This window comes from Montipora capricornis, chromosome 4, assembly GCF_036669925.1.
Source record: "Montipora capricornis isolate CH-2021 chromosome 4, ASM3666992v2, whole genome shotgun sequence".
In the NCBI taxonomy this organism is placed as follows: domain Eukaryota; kingdom Metazoa; phylum Cnidaria; class Anthozoa; order Scleractinia; family Acroporidae; genus Montipora; species Montipora capricornis.
Genome location: NC_090886.1, coordinates 4,461,881 through 4,476,880, shown reverse-complemented (window position 1 = coordinate 4,476,880; position 15,000 = coordinate 4,461,881). Strand labels below are relative to the sequence as shown.

The 15,000-nt window shown below is 40.6% G+C and overlaps 2 protein-coding genes and 1 pseudogene across 2 annotated transcripts in view; all 3 read left to right on the top strand.

Moving 5' to 3' along the window:
• The window catches only part of LOC138045287 (nephrocystin-3-like), a 69,056-nt gene extending 65,884 nt beyond the window's left edge, over nt 1–3,172 (top strand). Inside the window, exon 2 of the mRNA XM_068891727.1 lies at nt 168–3,172. Coding sequence (XP_068747828.1) covers nt 168–2,084 — 1,917 coding nt within the window. The 3' untranslated portion in view covers nt 2,085–3,172. The remainder of the gene's footprint in view (nt 1–167) is intronic.
• A 3,053-nt stretch (nt 3,173–6,225) lies between these two features.
• Nucleotides 6,226–7,791, top strand: LOC138044418 (nephrocystin-3-like). The gene is made up of 2 exons (XM_068890932.1): nt 6,226–6,305; nt 6,402–7,791. The coding sequence occupies exon 2, from the start codon at nt 6,588–6,590 to the stop codon at nt 7,770–7,772; it is 1,185 nt and encodes a 394-aa protein (XP_068747033.1). The 5' UTR covers nt 6,226–6,305; nt 6,402–6,587; the 3' UTR covers nt 7,773–7,791.
• An 877-nt stretch (nt 7,792–8,668) lies between these two features.
• On the top strand, nt 8,669–12,588 carry LOC138044416 (uncharacterized; annotated as a pseudogene).
• Nucleotides 12,589–15,000: the final 2,412 nt, after the last annotated feature.

Sequence of the window (15,000 nt, the reverse complement as noted above, 5' to 3'; positions counted from 1 at the left end):
TCATCTAGCCAGGCCCCGCGTTGCAACATAATTTTCCAGCAAGCGTGGTGGTTATAAAGACTTTCCAGCAAGTTAAGTAGCGAATGTTCAATTTCCCAGCCAGCGCAATTCTGCCCTGTAGAGCGGGTATTTTGCAGAGCGGCTCCGTTGGGTACTCCTGTCTAGAGTCGGAAGCAGACCGAGATTTATTGCTAGAGACCCTGAGTGCCATGAGAAAGTTATCGAAGCATAATGTAGCGTTTGTAATTACATCCAGAAAGAGGTTCCAACCTAAAAGCCTGCCATGGAAACAAGTAAATTTAAGCCCTCTGTCACCCGACGAGGCCAAACAGTTGCTTATCTCTCGTGTTAGCCGTACAGGGACCAAAATTGAAGAATTTTCCGAAGTGGAAACCATAGTCAAGCTTTGTGGCTGTGTCCCATTGGCACTCTCAATCGTCGGTTCACTTCTGTCAGACTACCCTGAAGAGAGGATTGTTGAACATCTTGAAAAGGAACCCATGACTATCCTGGAAGATGGCGATGAATCATTCCAAAAAGCGATTATGAATTCGTTTGATCTTCTGATGAAAGCTGAGAAAGATGCTTTAATAGCTCTGTCCATATTTCCCGGGTCATTTGATTACAATGCTGCCGAAGCCGTTTTGAAGGGAATCTTGGGCCCTAAAACTTCACCGATTACGACGCTACGCTCCTTAAACAACAGATCTCTCGTTGTTGTTGAACAGGCAGGTTCCCATAGATATCAGATGCATCCTCTCATCCGCGCTTTTGCTAAGAAAATTGGTGAAACTGAAAATCCGCAGGTTTTACTTCACAGCAGAGAATTAGCTTGTGAGCACTTCATTTCCCGTCTGGAAGAAAATACACGTTTGTATTGGGGAAAAGACACATGCAAAGAAGCCATCGAATCTTTCAGTACAGACAGACAAAACTTTGAGCATTTCCTTAAAGTTTTCGCTAATGGTTTGGAGGCCCAAGAGATCGCAACCTCGTGCGGGAAGTTCTTTGATAGTCTTTTTCAAACGTTCGAGTATTTGGAAAAATGCATCTCATCGAAGGTTTACATCGAGATCTTGGAACTGCTACTCAGAAGCAAGACTTTTCAGGCGGAATCTCAGCAAGTGCATCGTGTAGAACTTTTGTGTCTGCTTGGTCAAGAAATGAGAAGGCTTGGTGACAAAACAAAATACAAAGATCACATGCAAGAAGCTCATCGCCTCTTTTCAGCACACGACAACGAATTCTGCGAGAGTAGGGTCGACCTTTCTCGTGTGTTCTACTTGCATAGCCGAGCTCGTTTTTTATCGGAGGAGGACAGTTATGATCTTCAACCCAAAACGTTGTACGACATAGCATTGACTATCTGCGATGACAAGCTTCCTGGCCATCCCGAAACTGCAGTCAACCTTTTATTAGCCGGAAGAGACGCTAAACGGCGCAGGAAGAACCTAGAAGCAAACGAAAAGTTGCAGCGGGCCTATTCTTTGTTCAAAAAACTTCTTGGAGATCATTTCATGACGGCTCAATGTTTAAAAGACATTGCAGACTTTGTTTTCTTTGCGGAAAAGAGTGACCAAAGGCTAGATAAAGCCTTGGAGTACTACGGAAATGCCATGGAAGTTATGGAAAAGCTGGGAAAACACGAACAAAAGGAGAGCGTCTTAACCCTAAAAAATTATGGAATTTGTCACAAGGAAAAAGGCAACTTTGAAGAAGCAGAGAAGCTGCTCTTAAAGGCAGAACTCGTTTGTGAGAGAGAGCTACAGGAAGATCACACTTGGAAAGTTATGGTCAAGATTCAACTTGGTCTCCTCTATCATAAAATAGCTGACAAACAAGAAAACGACGCACCTGTTAAAGAGGATCTATTAAGCAAAATGGAAGCATGGATGAAGGAAGGGCTAGATATGTGCAAAAGACTCGACGCTGATGGCCAGAAGAGGATCAACTATAAGTTTAAGACAGCAATCCGGAAAGTCTTTAAGTCGTACCCAGAAAGATTTCCCGAGGACTTGTACCCTCGCGATGAAGTCCAGACCTCCGAGTTTCACTCCCGCTACATGGAGAATTCCAAAGGCTAGCGGGAGTTTCGAATAATAATCGTTTACAGGTTAAATCCAAGAACGGAAATTACAAAATGTTTCTTTGTGAAAAGACACTGAGGAAACGTAGTAATCGTGGACGCGGTTAATCGTAATCGGAGTGTGCAGTACGAGTGCCGAAACAAACTTCGTTTCTTTAACAAATTAATCTTAGCACTAACCACTATCCATGACAAAAAAATCTTAACTGTAGTGCTCAACGACGCGAAAGGAGTTTCAAGAAGACGTTTATTAAGAAGTGAGATTATTAATTGAAGAAAAAATGTAGTCAGGCCTTGCATAACACGTCGTTCATAAGTTTAATTTGACCTAACAGACACCATCGGAGAACGATAACATCAAGAGTGGAGATGAATCCCGGGAAAGGCCCGGGAAAACGGCTTCAACATTTTCTTCAACATCAGTTCGATTTTGTTGAACAGCGATGTTGAAACACCAGAATTTACGTTTTTGTCAGAAGAAGAGAAACTTAAGTTGATGAATGGAAGCTGCCCTAGATAGTTTCGCGCATTGGGGATTGTTACTTCGGTTAACACATCCATGTGCTATGCAGCGCTATCCTTTCCACGATATAATTAGGTCAGATAAACCTCAAATAAGTTGTAAAAAGCGAAGAAACAGTCGAGAATCAAGAAATCACACAGTCCTTCGATAAAAAATTCTTGTTTTGACCCGAAAGCCTCGTTTTCGCGCCTTCTGAAACTAACACCGCTGAGACGTGGGCTCGACTGTGATAACCTCTAGTGTATTATCTTAGGGTGCGTTCCTTTGGGATGATCTGAAAAAGGATCATTGATCCAAGATCACTCGGATCACGGTCCATCAAAGGAACAGATAAATCCACTGTGGGAAAGGATTTTTCGGTTCCTTTGATCATGATGCAGCATGATACAAGTGATCTTGTATCAGTGATCCTTTTTCAGATCATCCCAAAGGAACGCACCCTTAGTTAGACGTGTATGAAATCACATGGCGCCGAGAAATGGCGCTTCATTCTAAAATTACCCTTCAAACAGTGGACATGGATCTATCGGATTGATGTCATCAAATTGACAAAATATATTAAACAGCAGAACATCACCCATTTAATTGATGACTATGGTTTACATGCAGTTTCAAATATTGACCACTTCGAACCAAAGAGACCGAATAAGGTTAATATCAACCACCTGAATAAATGCACTTTCCTTTAACTAAATTTCACCCAGTCGAACAAATCATTGCTGGGGCGGATCTAGGGGGAGGGTGCAGGGGGTACACACACCCCCTCCTGAGATGACCTGCCTTTCTACCGGTCAGCTACCCCATTCCTTAGCTACCCCCTCCTAAGACAATTCCTGGATCCGCCCCTGCATTGCAAAATTAGCGCATTTTACTAACTGGTTGTTGAATTCACGAAAATTATCTTTAACTATTACAAGTTTCGTGGACGAGTAATAATGCAGATACTTGTAGGGCCGGATTTTAGTAAAAATACTTGCAATTGCATTCTGTTGAACACCGAATTGGAAACCTCCGCGGGGTTTATTAAATTTTTCACGACTCAAGTACAGAGAGCTTATTCGGGGACGGTTCTTATTAATATTTAAAAGGGATAAGGGGAGCAAGCGCCCTTTATGGGGCTTAGCTTTGCGAGCCAGCTATTGAATCAGAATCCTTCTTCTCTTTAAAAGATTCAAAGAAACAATGAAAATTTTTACAAGTTTAAAATACAATTGTTTGAATGTCGAGACACCCTTAGAAAGTTCAAATACATTACGTCATCACCGAACAATAAAATGGAAGAGAAATCTAGCCACCTCGAACTAAAAAAACAATGTTATCCACGCAAATAAATTCCAAAGCGCTAATCGAGTGAAGACATTAATCATGACAACTTAATTTTCTTGGGAAAGGATTTATGCTCTCCTAGAAGAGAAGAACATGGCCCGAAATCAACCCATCCATTGTTTGATAAAAACTTGGAGAAAGGTGCAGATATTGTCATTAGAAGATAGAACTCATCTATAGCTACCTTCTATTTTAGAGTTTTTTTAAAAGATTGAGGGCATGTCTCTAAGTCTAGAAATCTATAGCTAAAAGGTTCAAGAACCTCTAACATCAGTACGCGATGTAGAATGCTAGAACAGAAGAGAGCTTCTAATATCTCTAAAAGTTCTAAAGTTCTAGAATATCTATGGTCCATGTTGCGAGTCTAAAATTTCTAAAGCTCTCAAATATGTAAGGTCTTTGAGGGGTTCTAAAATCTCTAAAATCTCTAAAGTTCTAGAATATCAAACGATCCCTTTGGGGCTTCTAAAATCGCTAAAAGTTCTAAAGTTCTAAAATCAAATGATCACTTCAAATTGGCGCGTTTTCACCACCTGAATAATTTGTTTTGTACGTTGTTGAAAACAAAAACTGAACAGAGTCTAGAAATCTATAGATAAAAATGATCCCTTTGGGGCTTCTAAAAATCCTAAAGTGTAACTTTGTTATGGGGATTCTTGGGTGTCCCTTAACACAATTTATCAAAGTATAGTGCGGGATTACACCGACATTTGTTCAATCTGAGCAAGGTCACGGCTGCTCCTGTGATATAATTATTACGCACACGCTCAAGAACGAACCATACACATATTCGTCCGTTCACTTTTTAGTCAAGCTTTCATGTCCATTTTTAATTCGTTTGGGAAAACTTGGCTTGGCCTAATCACTGAAACGCGCGCTTGGGCTTAATCAGTAAACGAGTGCTATATTCCTGACGCGATCTTGGTAAAAAGTATAGTTAACCGAACCGTAGAATGCAAGGTAAAATCCTAATTACTGAAACGAGCGCTTAGGCTTAATCAGTAAACGAGTGCTATATTCTTCACACGATCTCGGAAAAAAGTGTAGTTAACCTAACCGTAAAATGAAAGCTAAAATTGTAAAAGAGTGCTTAGGCCTAATCACTGAAACGAGCGCTTACGCTTAATCAGTAAACGAGTGCTATATTCATCACGGTATCTCGTAAAGAGTGTGATTAACCGAACCGTAACATGAAAGCTCAAATTTGAATGAAAGAACGAGACTAGTTAGAAGAGCTAGGGATCGTTTGATATTCTAGAACTTTAGAGATTTTAGAGATTTTAGAACCCCCAAAAGACCTTACATATTGTAGAGCTTTAGAAATATTAGACTCACAACATGGACCATGAATATTCTAGAACTGTAGAACGTTTAGAGATTTTGAAAGCCCCGAAGGGATCGTTTAATATTATCACGTCATCTATAGCTATCTTCTATTTTAGGGTTATTTTAAAAAGACTGAGGGGCTTTGGGGCTTCTAAAATCTCTGAACGTTCACAGTTCTAGAATATCCATGGTCCATGTTGTGAGGCTAAGATTTCTAAGGCTCTAGAATATGTAAGGGCTTTTGGGGCTTCTAAAATCTCTAAAGTTCTAAAATATCAAACGATCCTTAGCTCTTCTAAATAGAACAGTTCTAGAATGCTATAGAAGTTTCTTATGTCAAGACCTGCACCTCAGTTTTTGAAAACTTGAATGGACGTTCTCTGGCTAAAAATATTAAAAATTGCAAGCTTTTGACTACTAGAAGTGTGGTCTTCAACAAACAGGAAAAAATATGAATGAAGTAAACATACGGAGAATATATAATGAGAAAAAAAAATGATAACAATAGAGTGAATATAGGGATAAAAAAGGTGATTAAGAATTTTTGTTAAAAGGAATGCGGTATTGTCCTGGAAGTGGGCAAGAGTTATTTCCGCGTTAGGCGTGATAGAGGTGTGCCAAGATTCTAGAAATTTCCTGATGCGGAAATTTTGTCGGTGATCGATGCATTGTTGAAGTCAATGACGTGGTTGTGAGACCAAGCATGATTGGCAATTCTGGAGCCTTTGGCCGCTGTCTTCACATTTGCTCGTGGCAAAGAATCTGCCTGTTTCGCCAATGTAATTCCAAGAGCAACTGCCAGAGGGGATTTTGTAGACAACAGCGGGTTGTGAAGCTAATGGGTGTCGTCTTGTGTGAAGGGTTCGGTGCCACCTTTGATGTACGGAAGGCACGCAAAGGAGTTGTATCGCTTGAGCGGTTCCACTAATTTGAAATTCCTTGGGAGAAGGAATCATGGAACACAAATTAAAGAAGCCGGAAAACGAAAGAACTGTAATTTTTTATAGCCCTCTGTCAAAGAAAATTGTGTCCTTCCCACAATAGGTAATGATTTATTATTAGTCAAATCTTATGAATCAGCTTTTGTACAATTTGTGTCTCCCAGAAGACAAACAATTTTGCTCTTTTATTATCCTACAGCTTACAAAATTAGTTTGAAATATACAAAAGTATGAGGTCCGACGTAATTTTAACAAGTGGATAAACTGCTTAAAGGAAAAAGTTAGGCAGGAGCAAACACGTGTCCCTTTGGCACTCTCAATCGTCGGTTCACTTCTGTCAGACTACCCTGGAGAGAGGATTATTGAATATCTTGAAAAGGAGCCCATGACTATCCTGGAAGATGACGATGAGTCAATCCAAAAAGCGATTAGGAATTCGTTTGATCTTTTCAAACAGGCTGAGAAAGATGCTTTAGTAGCTGTGTCCATATTTCCCGGATCATTTGATAGCAATGCTGCCGAAGCCGTTTTGAAGGAAACCTTGGACTCTGAAACTCTACCGATTAAGACTCTACGCTCTTTAAAAAACAAATCTCTCGTTGTCGTTGAACAGGAAGTTTCCCGTAGATATCAGATGCATTCTCCCATCGGCGCTTTTGCTAAAAAAATTGGTGAAACTGAAAATCCGCAGGTTTTACTTCATAGCGGAGAATTAGCTTGTGCGCACTTCATTTCCCGTCTGGAAGAAAATAGCAAGTGTTTTCAGGCCGAATCTCAGCCAGTGCATCGTGTGGAACTTTTGTGTCTGCTTGGTCAAGAAATGAGAAGGCTTGGTGACAAAACAAAATACAAAGATCACATGGAAGAGGCAAATCGTCTCTTTTCAGCACAAGAGGACGGATTTGGCGAGACTAAGGTCCTTTCTCATGTGTTCTACTTGCATAGCCGAGCTCGTTTTCTGTCAGAGGAGAACAGTTATGATCTTGAACCCAAAATGTTGTACGATAAAGCATTGAAAATCTGCGAGAAGAATCTTCCTGACCATCCCGAAACCGCAGTCAACCTTTTATTTGCCGGAAGAAACGCTAAGCGGCGCAAGGACGCAGAAGCAACCGAAAAGTTTCAGCGGGCCTATTCTTTGTTCAAAAAACTTCTTGGAGATCATTTCATGACGGCTCAATGTTTAAAGGACTTTGCAGACTTTGTTTTCCTTTCGGAAAAGAGTGACCAAGGGCTAGATAAAGCCTTAGAGTACTACGAAAAGGCCATGGAAGTTATGGAAATGCTGGGAGCACACGAACAAAAGGAGAGCATCTTAACTCTAAAAAACTATGGAATTTGTCACGTGAAAAAAGGCAACTTTGAAGAAGCAGAGAAGCTGCTTTTAAAGGCAGAACTTGTTTGCGAGAGAGAGCTAGAGAACGCGGATCACACAAGGAAAGTTATGGTCAAAACTCACCTGGGTCTCCTCTATCATGAAATGGCTGAAAAACAAGAAAACGAAGCATCTGTTAGAGAAGGACTCTTAAACAAAATGGATGCATCAACGAAGAAAGGACTAGATATGTGATTTAGACTCAACAATGACCAGAAAAAAAGTCCTGACCCAAGGGCGTAGCCAGGGGGGGGGTCCTGGGGTGCCCGTGACGCCCCCTTAGTAAGCCGTTTTTTACTCAAACAACCTACAATATTCAGGTTGCGAAAACGCGAGTACCCTCTGTTTGACAGAGTGTGACCCCCCCTTTGAAAATCCTGGCTACGCCCATGTCCTGACTTCTTTTACTCCTGCTATGGAGAACTCTAAAAAATTAAAGGGAGTTTTGAACAATAATCGTCCACAGGTTAAATCCAAGAACGCTAATTACAAAATTATTGTTTGTGAAAAGACACCGAGGAAATGTAATAATCGTGGACGGGTAATCGTAATGGGAGTGTTCAGTACGCGCCCCGAAGCACTAACCGCTATCCGTGACAAAAAAATCTGAACTGTAGTGCCCAACGAGGAAAAATGAGTTTCAAGAAGAATATTTAAGTCAGATTATTCATTAAAGAAATTAAAATGTAGTCAGTCCTGGCACAGCGTTCATTTTCCTTTGACCTTATAGCCGCCATATAAGGGAACGATACAGACATTGGTGGAGATGAACCATACTAATTAGGTGATTTTCCTTCCCAATGATAAGCGGGCGGCGATGTTTTTGTACCTTATCAATACCCAGGGAATTAGTTTTTTTATGGAAATGTTACCTGTCGTTTTAGTAAACCAATTTGACCAGTTGTCAAGTGAGTGAAAACGGTCTATACTTTTGATTTAGATAACGAATTTGATATTTCATCATCAAGCCACTGAATTACTTCTTTTATCCAACGATTTAGAAACACACTCATTTTGCATAGAACTTTTGAACAAATCAATACCTAACAATATTGTTTTTTTTTTTTACCATGTGAACTGAACCATGCTTTAAGGAACAAGTTAGGCAGGAGCAAACACATTATACCATAAACCTCTAACTCATCCTAACGGAGACAAAAATAGCTTGGATGTGATTGGTTAGATTGAATTACAGCATCTTCGCAAGCAGGAATGTGCTAGCGAAGCGATAACAGAGTCAACAATATCGCCTCAAGAAAAATTTGTGGACGGATTCCGGCAACAAAAGGTTTACGTTGGGAATTGCTCGACCCGCAGCGCCCCATCTGTTTGCATCACAAGATTACGTGACATTCGTAAGCTTAGTTAACTGAGAAGCAATCCTTTTTTTTTTCGAGTATTACAGCTGTCAAGCGATCGCCGGTTCGCATTGCAAAAGACCAATCTTTACACGCTTGTCTCGATACGTTGCAAACATTTCCTATTGACTTCGTTCTGTTTAACTGAATGGCATCACCAACGAGTTCTTCTTCGCTGTCTCTTGATAGTGGTGACACTATATCCTCAGCATTCGGTGGTGTATCACAGGAAAAAACCAATGGCACAAGGTTGGCTCGATTACTCATCGACGAAGGAACATCTGCTTTGGAGCGATTTCTTTTGTTTTCCATACACCCCGAAACATTGGAGGACGTCCTAAAGAAAAAATCGTCAAAGCTTCAGAGACTAAAATCGAGAGGTGTCATTTTTGATGATCAATGGGAAAAGTTGTTTCCGGGTACTGGTGACCCACCAAACATTGCGCAGTTTGACATTTCTCTGTTGCATTTGTTGATTCGAGAAATTTCCAACTTACCACCGCCTGTAACAGGATGGCACAAGCTGCCTGCTAAGAGCGACGCAAGCATACAAGCGAACATCGCCAGAATCAAATATTTCAGAAATGAGCTGTCCCATAGTCCTTCTACTGCCGTTACCGAAAGCGAATTCGAAGAAAAATGGGATAATATTATATCTTCAGCTTTGGAGGGAATAATGGTTTATAACCAGCGACAAAAAATTCTGCGCCTCAAGAATGATCCGATCGATCACGATAACTATCGAACAATAGAGGAACACATCAAGAAATGGCGAAGATGGCAGCAGCAAGAAAATGACGAGCCTAGCAGCCGTCTACCAGACGAAGTGCCGGGAGTGTTTGGTCGCGCTGAGGAAATAGAAGAAGTGAAGCAATACATTCAGAGTGGAACAGATGCCGTCGTGTTGATTACTGGTGGACCGGGCTTTGGAAAAACAACTGTGGCCAGGGAGACAGCCCACAATTAAAAGAAAATGGGAGTACTGTGTTATTTTGCAGTCTTCTAAAAAAGGCAACATTCCTCGAAGCAGCAACTGAAATGATCCACTCATGTGGCAAGAAAGTCGGGCAGCAATCAGAGAATCCGGAACATTGGCTCAAAAACTGGAGTAAACGGATCCAAAGCAAAGTGGTATTTGTCCTCGATAATGCAGATAGTCTTGTAGAGTCGGAGGCAGACCGAAATTTATTCCTAGAGACCCTGGGTGCCATGAGAATGTTTTCGAAGCAGAATGTAGCTTTTGTAATTACATCCAGAGAGAGATTCCAACATAAAAGCCTGCCATGGAAAGAAGTAAATTTGAGCCCTCTACCACTCGACGAGGCCAAAAAGTTACTTACCTCGCGTGTCAGCCGTACGGGGACCCAAATTGAAGAATCTTCCGAAGTGGAAACCATAGTCGAGCTTTGTGGCTGTGTCCCTTTGGCACTCTCAATCGTCGGTTCACTTCTGTCAGACTACCCTGAAGAGGATTATTGAACATCTTGAAAAGGAACCCATGACTATCCTGGAAGATGACGATGAGTCAATCCAAAAAGCGATTAGGAATTCGTTTGATCTTTTGAAAAAGGCTGAGAAAGATGCTTTAGTAGCTGTGTCCATATTTCCCGGATCATTTGATAGCAATGCTGCCGAAGCCGTTTTGAAGGAAACCTTGGACACTGAAACTCTACCGATTAAGACTCTACGCTCTTTAAAAAACAGATCTCTCATTGTCGTTGAACAGGAAGTTTCCCGTAGATATCAGATGCATTCTCCCATCGGCGCTTTTGCTAAAAAAATTGGTGAAACTGAAAATCCGCAGGTTTTACTTCATAGCGGAGAATTAGCTTGTGCGCACTTCATTTCGCGTCTGGAAGAAAATACACGTTTGTATTGGGGAAGAGACACATGCAAAGAAGCCATCGAATCTTTCAGTGCAGACAGACAGAACTTCGAGCATTTCCTTAAAGTTTTCGCTAATGGTTTGAAGGCCCAAGGAATCGCAACCTCTTGCAAAACTTTCCTCGATAGTCTTTTTCAAACTTTCGAGTATTTGGAAAAATGCATCTCATCGAAGGTTTACATCGAGATCTTGGAACTGCTACTTAGTAGCAAGTGTTTTCAGGCCGAATCTCAGCCAGTGCATCGTGTAGATCTTTTGTGTCTGCTTGGTCAAGAAATGAGAAGGCTTGGTGACAAAACAAACTACAAAGATCACATGGAAGAGGCACATCGTCTCTTTTCAGCACAAAAGGACGGATTTGGCGAGACTAAGGTCCTTTCTCATGTGTTCTACTTGCATAGCCGAGCTCGTTTTCTGTCAGAGGAGAACAGTTATGATCTTGAACCCAAAATGTTGTACGATAAAGCATTGAAAATCTGCGAGAAGAATCTTCCTGACCATCCCGAAACCGCAGTCAACCTTTTACTTGCCGGAAGAAACGCTAAGCGGCGCAAGGACAACGCAGAAGCAACCGAAAAGTTTCAGCGGGCCTATTCTTTGTTCAAAAAACTTCTTGGAGATCATTTCATGACGGCTCAATGTTTAAAGGACTTTGCAGACTTTGTTTTCCTTTCGGAAAAGAGTGACCAAGGGCTAGATAAAGCCTTGGACTACTACGAAAAGGCCATGGAAGTTATGGAAATGCTGGGAGCACACGAACAAAAGGAGAGCATCTTAACTCTAAAAAACTATGGAATTTGTCACATGAAAAAAGGCAACTTTGAAGAAGCAGAGAAGCTGCTTTTAAAGGCAGAACTTGTTTGCGAGAGAGAGCTAGAGAACGCGGATCACACAAGGAAAGTTATGGTCCAGACTCACCTGGATCTCCTCCATCATGAAATGGCTGACAAACAAGAAAACGAAGAATCTGTTAGAGAGGAACTATTAAGCAAAATGGAGGCATCGATGAAGGAAGGACTAGATATGTGCTACAAACTCAACAAAAGCATCAGCGATTTGGGCAACAAGAGAGCGATCTGGAAAGTCTTAAACTCGTACCCAGAAAGATTTCCCGAGGACTTATACCCTCGCGATGAAGTCCAGTGACCTCTTTCACTCCTACTATGGAGAATTCCAAATGTTAGAGGGAGTTTCGAATAAAAAGTGTCCACAGGTTAAATCCAACAACGCTAATTACAAAATGTTCGTTTGTGAAAAGACACTGAGGAAATGTAATAATCGTGGACAGTTAGTCGTCAGTAATCGGAGTGTTCAGTACGCGTGCCGAAACAAGCTTCATGTTCTTAGCACTAACCACTATCCGTAGCAAAAAAATCTGAACCTTCGTGCTCATCAGCGAGGCAAAAGGAGTTTCAAGAACAATATTTAAGTTAGTATCAATTGAAGAAATTAAAATGTAGTCAGCCCCTTGAACATCGTAAGATCATTTTCATTTTCATTTGACCTTATAGCCACTTATGTAAGGGAGCGACGACAACTACAAGGGTGGAGATGAACCATAGGTGATTTTCCTTTACAATGATAAGCAGGAGGCGATGTTTTTGTACCTCATCCATACCCCGGGAATTAGGTTTTTTATGGAAATGGTACCTGCCATTTTAGTAAACCAATTTGGTGAGTTGTCAAGTGAGTGAAAACGATCTACACTCTTGATTTTCATAACGAATTTTGATATTTCATCATACACTGAGATTGCCACCCTTAATCCAGCGATTTAGAAACACTTGTTGTATGAACCATGATGAAACTTTGAAAAAATGATATGAACTGAACCCTGTACGTATTTTTTCTTTGAAAGGAAGCAAGACATTTAAAAACCATCCTTAGGATGCATATGGCTGGGAACCGGCGAAACAAATTTTGGTATTTTATATGTATTTCTACACTGAAAAAACAAGTAAAATTGTATCTTGTTTCCAATGATTAATGGCCAATTAGCACAAGTTGTTTGCGATATCTGCAGTAGGTGAATTGAGTCAGCTGTTTTAAATTTCGTAAAATTGTTTTACAAAGTATTGCATTAGGCTTTTTTGGTATGCAATAATTGTCTTATCATGTATTGTTTTTTTTAGCAAGAAGTGTACGAAATCACATGCCTATCAGTTTACCTTCAATATTTAATGTTGAATTAATTTTTGTTTTTTGAGAAACTATTCAGTGTTTCCTAGAACTGGCGATACTGAAATTAATAACTTAAACATGACTTGCGTTGTAAGCTTTGTCTATTCGTGGAATGAAGACATCTTGTCAACTTGCTTTACTATCTATACACGGCATTCTTGTAACGCAGGTTTATTAATTTTTCGGGGGTGGGGACAATTTATTTTACAAGGAATTTTGATACATTTAGATATATATATAGCTTGTAGTGTTGTTATGCCTGATGATTACACCGTGTCTAAATAAAGTTATAATTATTACCTGATGAAGTCCATGTGATCAGACGAAACCGGAGGATTGTCAAGCAAAAAAATTGTGACAGCGCCTTGAGAGAGCTATTGACAGTTTCCGCTTGCCGCAGTTCCAGGGGAAGGTTATTCCAGATGACCGCACCATGTGCAGGGCAGTGGAATAACCAGTTTGTTCTCATTGTTCCTCAAATTATAAGAGATATTTCTTTCAGTGAAAAGAAAGCTAAGATGATTAGGAGCAAGGCCATGTAGCGACTTGTAGACCGTAACGACCTCTTGAATTTGACGTTGCGTATCTAACCTTTTCCAGTATAGCTGTTCAAATAAGGGGCAAGAACTAGAATCGTAACTAGAAAAGGTTAGAATAGGAGCCGCACGGTTTTCCAATATTTGGAGCTTATTTGCCAAAGTAGTGCCACAATGCCCCTAAACTAAACCGCACTGCAGTAATCAAAACGAGGTTGAATCAAGGCGTTGTAAATAGACTGCAGCGTAGTTTGAGGAACAAAAGACCGACAGTGCTTCAGGACTCCAATGTCAGATGCAATTTTGCTAGATATCTTATCTATGTGGGCATTCCATGAAAAAATTTTCGTCTAAATGCACTCCCAACGACTTTACACATTTTACTTGCTTTATAGCGTTACCATCGATCGTGAGATTAGGGGATGTATGATATGTATCTAACCTTTGCCGCGGCCAACTAACATGAACTCGGTTTTAGATGAATTTAGAGTCAATTTATTTGCAACGAGTCATTTATTGACGTTACTAAGGTCGTGATTCATAACATCATCGATAGTTTCAATGTTGCTGCACACAAAGGTTGAAGTGAGTATCATCGGCATACATGTGTGCAACAGCGTTGGATTATACCCTATATAATAGGATTATACCCTATATAGTGGGGTAAAATCCCGTTCCAACTAGGGCGTAAACAGCGAAAAACAACCACATGAACATGTCTGATCTTAAAATGCATTTTTCTTAACTAATTAATTTTTCACCCGATAGAACAAATCATTGCAAAATTAGCATATTTTAATAACTGGTCGTTGAATTCACGAACTTATGTCTAATATTACATGTTTCGTTGACGAGTAATGATGCAGGTTCTTGCATTGTAGGGCCGGATTTTAGTGAAATACTTGCAAATGACGGTATTCTGTTGAACACCGAATTGAAAACCACCGCGGGGTTTATTGAATTTTTCACTACTCAAGTACAGAGCTAATTCGGGAACGGCGCTTATGATTACTTAGCAATTAATCCCGAAATCACTAAACTGATTTCACCCCCCAAAAAAACGATCGATCGCCTTTGAATTCTCGACTTGCTCAGACACGTTGACAAATTTGGAGCGCCCGATTTGTGACGTGTCATTCTTATGGCTTCAGATTAGGGACAAAATAGGAATTTACATAACACACTGAAGCGATCGCAGACAAGTGTATCACTAATCCTCTGCGATGCGAGGGGGGAAAGAAGCACACTTACTTCAGGCTTCTTTACGCAATTGCAAAAATTGCGCTCATAACTGCGAGGATCATAGCCTCACTTGATTCATATCCGCAGGTCATATATGATCCATTTCATATATCATTTCATCGTTGATTCATTCCTCACGGGAACATTGGAACCCACAAATGACCAGCTCCCAACGTCAGTGGCTTCATAGCTCAGTTGGTTAGAGCGTCGCAACGGTATCG

Bases quoted from the DNA above. Each gene is read 5' to 3' on its own strand.
- LOC138044418 (XM_068890932.1), top strand. From the start codon at position 6,588: ATGACTATCCTGGAAGATGACGATGAGTCAATCCAAAAAGCGATTAGG.